The 4,541-nt window shown below is 65.6% G+C and overlaps 2 protein-coding genes across 2 annotated transcripts in view; both read left to right on the plus strand.

Moving 5' to 3' along the window:
• Positions 1 to 288: 288 nt before the first annotated feature.
• Positions 289 to 1,265, plus strand: H696_05178 (hypothetical protein). The gene is made up of 2 exons (XM_009499034.1): positions 289 to 451; positions 633 to 1,265. Exons 1-2 carry the CDS (start codon positions 347 to 349, stop codon positions 954 to 956), a joined length of 429 nt encoding a protein of 142 aa, XP_009497309.1. The 5' UTR covers positions 289 to 346; the 3' UTR covers positions 957 to 1,265.
• Positions 1,266 to 2,054: 789 nt separating this feature from the next.
• The window catches only part of H696_05179 (hypothetical protein), a 3,034-nt gene continuing 547 nt past the window's right edge, over positions 2,055 to 4,541 (plus strand). Inside the window, exons 1-5 of the mRNA XM_009499035.1 lie at positions 2,055 to 2,576; positions 2,768 to 2,880; positions 2,990 to 3,850; positions 3,982 to 4,090; positions 4,190 to 4,532. Coding sequence (XP_009497310.1) covers positions 2,183 to 2,576; positions 2,768 to 2,880; positions 2,990 to 3,850; positions 3,982 to 4,090; positions 4,190 to 4,532 — 1,820 coding nt within the window. The 5' untranslated portion in view covers positions 2,055 to 2,182. The remainder of the gene's footprint in view (positions 2,577 to 2,767; positions 2,881 to 2,989; positions 3,851 to 3,981; positions 4,091 to 4,189; positions 4,533 to 4,541) is intronic.

The following is a 4,541-nucleotide window of genomic DNA, read 5'->3' on the forward strand; positions in this document are numbered from 1 at the left end:
GGGGGGGGCGGGGACAGCCGAGCGATGACACGTACTTCGGGACATCTCCCCTGAAGGCAGGAGAGGCCAGTCTGAGAGGGCGGCGGTCGCGCTGGTGTTTCCCCCGACTGTGAGTGGACAGGGTTCCCGTGTCCGGCGTGCGCCCCGCTGGCTTCCGGGCACAGCCTCCCAGGCCAATTCCCCCCCGCCCCCCCCCCCTCCTGGGGATGGTCGCGTCCGCCAGGGCGAAGACCACTATTTATACCCGCTTAAGTGGACCCAGTCAGGAGTCCGGGCGTCCAGCGCTGGGGCAGATACATTTTTGGATTCTCCTTCTTTGTTCCCCCCTCTTCAACACACTTTCATCATGTCTTTCCAGGATCTCAACGGCACCTTCGTCCTCGACTCCGACAAGTCCGACAACATGGAGGCCTTCCTCGAGGCCGTCGGCGTCGGCTGGATCAAGCGCAAGGTCCGCCCACACGCTGCCTGTGGTGCCGCCCCTGGCACTCTTTCGCCCCTTTCTCTGCCCGACTTGGCTGTCGAGTTACTCGCGCTGCTTCTGTCCCCCCGCCCCCGGCCCCCTTCCTGTGTGCTGACTCTGCTCCTTCCTGCCCCCCCCCCCCTCCCCCTCTCGTCTGGCGAAAACTCAGGCCATTGCCGCCCTCAGCCAGACCCTGGTCATCACCGCCACCGAGGAGTCCGTCACCATCGTCACCAAGACCACCATGGCTGACAACACCACCACCATTCCCATTGGTGCCGAGCCCGTCACCCTGGACGACCTGAGCGGCAACCCCGCCAAGTACACCGCTCGCTACGAGGGTGCCACCCTGATCGTTGAGTCCACCAACGACGTCGGCACCATCACCATCAAGCGTACCGTTGTCGGCTCTGTCCTCGAGACCGCCATCGGCTTCGTCTCCGCCAACGGTGCCACCAAGATCGACATCAACCGCTACTTCAACAAGCAGTAAGAAGGTCCACCATGTGTATGCGTGCGTGCGAGTGAGCCAGCAGGAGTGCTCTCGCTGGCGCTGCCGCTCTCAGGTGTTCTGTCTCGGGCAAGAGAGATGGACGCGCACTGACAAGAGGCGGATATGTGGTGGTGGTGGTATCGGGCCAGCCCGCCTGCTCCTCCGCCGCGCCGCCCCCCTCCCCCTCCCCTTGTGTGCTTTTTCCTCTCTCCATGTCTTTATCTGTCCGTGCCCCCCCTCTCCACGCGTGTGTCTCCTCCCGCATCCAAATAAAAACTCCCTTGAAGCTCTGGTCAGCTTTCCTTTCTACCGGCGCCGTGTGTGCCCTTCTCCGACCCCTTCGCCCGCGCGCTACGCACACACACACACACACACACACACACACACAGAGAGAGAGGGAAAGGGAGAGAGAGACCCCCGACAGGCGCGCCGCGCTTGGTCGTATGCCGCCCTTTCCCCCCATCCCTGGCCCTGGAGCGGGGAGACTCCTGTTCCGGTGGTCTGTGCCCGGCTCCTGTGCCCGGTGGTAGGGGGATGGAATGTTCCAAAGACAGGAGGGGACAATGGGCAGGGACCCCGGCAGGGGCGGGAGAGGGCGGCCACATAATAACGGCGGTGAGCAGGAACAGGCCAACGTCGAGGGGCTCTTTCTCTCCCCCGCCGGGCGCGTATTGTTTTCTCAATCTCGCGTCCCGCATTTTTCGTGCCACCCCTCCACAGTTCCCAGAGCCTTCGCGCCATTTTTCTGGCGGCGGCAGGCCGTTAGCGTTTGGGATCACATGCTCATTATAGGTCACACGACGATGCACGATCTTTCCCGCCGTCGATGGTCCCGCCGGCCGGTGCCCAGCCGTGTCCCCCCCCCCCCCCACCGGCCAGCTGTTCCGAGCGGGGAGGACCCGGCGGCCTGTGTGTGGGGCAGGCGTGGAGGTCGGCCGGGCTTGAAGGTGACAACCGCCAGCCGCAGGGGAGCTAGATTGGCCCTTGTCCGGGGGGGGGGGGGGGGGGAATACTGGACGTTCTTACCCGCTGCCCGTGCCGTCGGGACGCGCACGTTGGCCCTTTTGTGCGACTCCCTGCTCGGTACAAGCCCCCTCCCAGCGCCTAAACATCTTCTCCACTGCCCCTTCCTCCCCTCGGCCTCCCTCTCGCCCCCCCCCCCTTTTGGTCTCCTCCCTCCTTCCTACACCTTCGCTCTTCTCTCCCCCCTCTGCCGAGCGCACGCCATGAAGGCCTCCGCTAGCGAGCGGAAGCCGGTGCTGTCCCTGGCCACGGCGGTCGGCCCGACGGCCGCGCCAGGAAAGGCCTCACCCGGGACATCCAGCCAGTTGGCTGGCTCCGCCGCGGCTGGAGGCAAGCCGTCCCATGCCAAGGCCACCCCTGCGGAGCATGGATCCTCGACCGGCTCCTCGGCCAGCTCCTCGGCGTCCTCCTCTTCGAGCACCCTTGCCCGATCGGGGCCACCGCCGTCGACGCCTCTGCCAGCCCCGATTCGGTCGCCGACTCTGGCATCGACATTGACCGTGGCCAGTCCATGGAACACCGAGCATGCGCGGGCCTTGCTAGTCGGCCAGCGTACCTCGGTCGCGGTCGGCCGCCGGGTGTGGTACTTTTTCGACGGTGCGCACATTCTGCCCTCCCCCCGGGCTCTGGCCGGGCAGCTCCTTTCATTGGTGGCCATTCTCCCCGCCCCATCTGGATGATGCGCCATTGGCTGACGGATCTCTCGTATTCCCCTTGGGATGCTCGGGTTGTGGTCCTCTCTTCTTCCTCCTCCTTCTCTCTCTCCCCCCCCCCTGACACGCACACAGATGAATATGCCTGTCACTCCTTCGGCCGTGGGCATCCTATTCAGCCCTTCCGGGCCCGCCTCACCCACCAGCTCCTCGTGCAGTACAGCCTCCTGCGCGAGTTCATCCTTTGTGTGCGTTTTCACCGACCCGCCCATCGCTCTCGGCCAATTGCCCTCTCCTCGACTCACGCGTCCTCCATCCTCTTTCCGCTGCCCTTTTTGTCCCCCCCCCCCCCTACAGGGCTCTTACAACCGGGCGGCCTTCGCCGACCTGACGCGCTTCCACACCGATGACTATGTGTCATCGATTGCCTTGGCCGCGGCGGCCGCCATGGCCGACAGCACCGGATCCATGGCGTCCTTGCGACGGAGTCGCGATGTGGCCAATGTGTGTGCGGCCTTTGGCATTGTGCCCGATGGCGATTGTCCGCCCTTCGACGGGATGGACACCTTTTGTTCGATCTACGCCGGGGGGTCGCTGGCCGGGGCGCGGGCCCTCAATGCTGGCGAGGCGGACGTCGCCATCAACTGGCTGGGGGGCTTTCCGCACGCGAATCCGGCCAATGCCTCCGGCGGGTCGTTCATCAATGACGTGGTGCTGGCCATCCTGGAGCTCCTGCGCAAGCACCAGCGTGTTCTCTTCATCAACCTGGACTCCTTCCACGCGGACGCGGTCGAATCGGCCTTCTACACGACGGACCGTGTGCTGACCATGTCCTTCCACCGGTACTGTGACCCGTCGGTGTCCCCGGCGCCGACCTTCTCCGCGGACATCGTCAACAGCGCGACTCCCAAGCCCGGCACTGCCGGTGCCCGGGCAGGTGCCACGCGAGCTGGTGGGGCTGGTCATGGCCGGAAGGCGGCCGCCGGCGGCGGTTCGACCGCAGCCTCCACCACACCGGCGACCCTGTCCAGCGTCAATGCCGCCGGAGCCAGCGCCATTGCTGCGGCGGTGCTCCACAATACAGCCTTCGGGCCGATCTTCCCCGGGACCGGGGCCCCGGGAGACACCGGCGCCCCGGGCCCCGGGCGCGGCCATGCCATTAACATTCCCCTCTGGGATGGGATTGACGACTCATATGCCGCGAGGCTGTTTACCGAGGTATGTGCCTGGCTGGATGCGGTTGCCTTTGACCTCGGGAGTCCTGCCTCCCCCCCCCCCCTCCCGTGTGCGAGGTTGTTTTTGACGCAGGTGCCCTGGATCCCCCCGCCCGCCCCCGACTTGCTGCGCAGTCCGTCCGACGGACGGTGGATGCCTACCAGCCGAGCGCCATTGTCTTCCGGTGTTCCACCGGCGCCCTGGCTGGCGACCGGTTTGGCACCTTCGGCCTGACCTTGCAGGGTGCGTGAGGTGTTTCCTCGGTTCGGGCATGCCTGTCCTCGCCTTGCCTTGCCCACTCTGTCCTCACCTGGTTGCTATGTGCTTGGTCACCTCCGTTAGGCTACTCGCGGATCTTGGATACGGTTCTCGATTTTGGCCTGCCCGTGCTGCTACTTGGCGGTGGGATGGCCTCCTCGGCGGCCGGGGTCAAGATGCAAGTGTGCTTGTCAGCCCGGGCGGCCGGGAGGCCATTGCAAATTGGCTCGGCCCTGCCACTGGTGGCCGCCGGCCGGGAGTACTTTGCCCCGGACTTCCGCATGTACATCGAGCCGCTGATTGGCGGGCATGCAGCCATTGCCGGGGCCCTGGCTGGCGCCTCGGCCGCGGCCCCATCCATCAGCCAGTCATCCAACATTGTCAGTAGCATCGGCGGTTTGGAGATGGCCGAAATCACGTCGCGTCTGTGCGTCCC

The sequence above is a fragment of the Fonticula alba genome, assembly GCF_000388065.1.
Source record: "Fonticula alba strain ATCC 38817 unplaced genomic scaffold supercont2.9, whole genome shotgun sequence".
NCBI lineage: Eukaryota > Rotosphaerida > Fonticulaceae > Fonticula > Fonticula alba.

What these genes read in the sequence shown, in the direction of transcription:
- H696_05178 (XM_009499034.1), top strand. Translation starts at nt 347, where the DNA reads ATGTCTTTCCAGGATCTCAACGGCACCTTCGTCCTCGACTCCGACAAG. An exon ending in TCGGCTGGATCAAGCGCAAG is followed by an intron (nt 452 to 632) that starts GTCCGCCCACAC and finishes GCGAAAACTCAG; the next exon opens with GCCATTGCCGCCCTCAGCCA.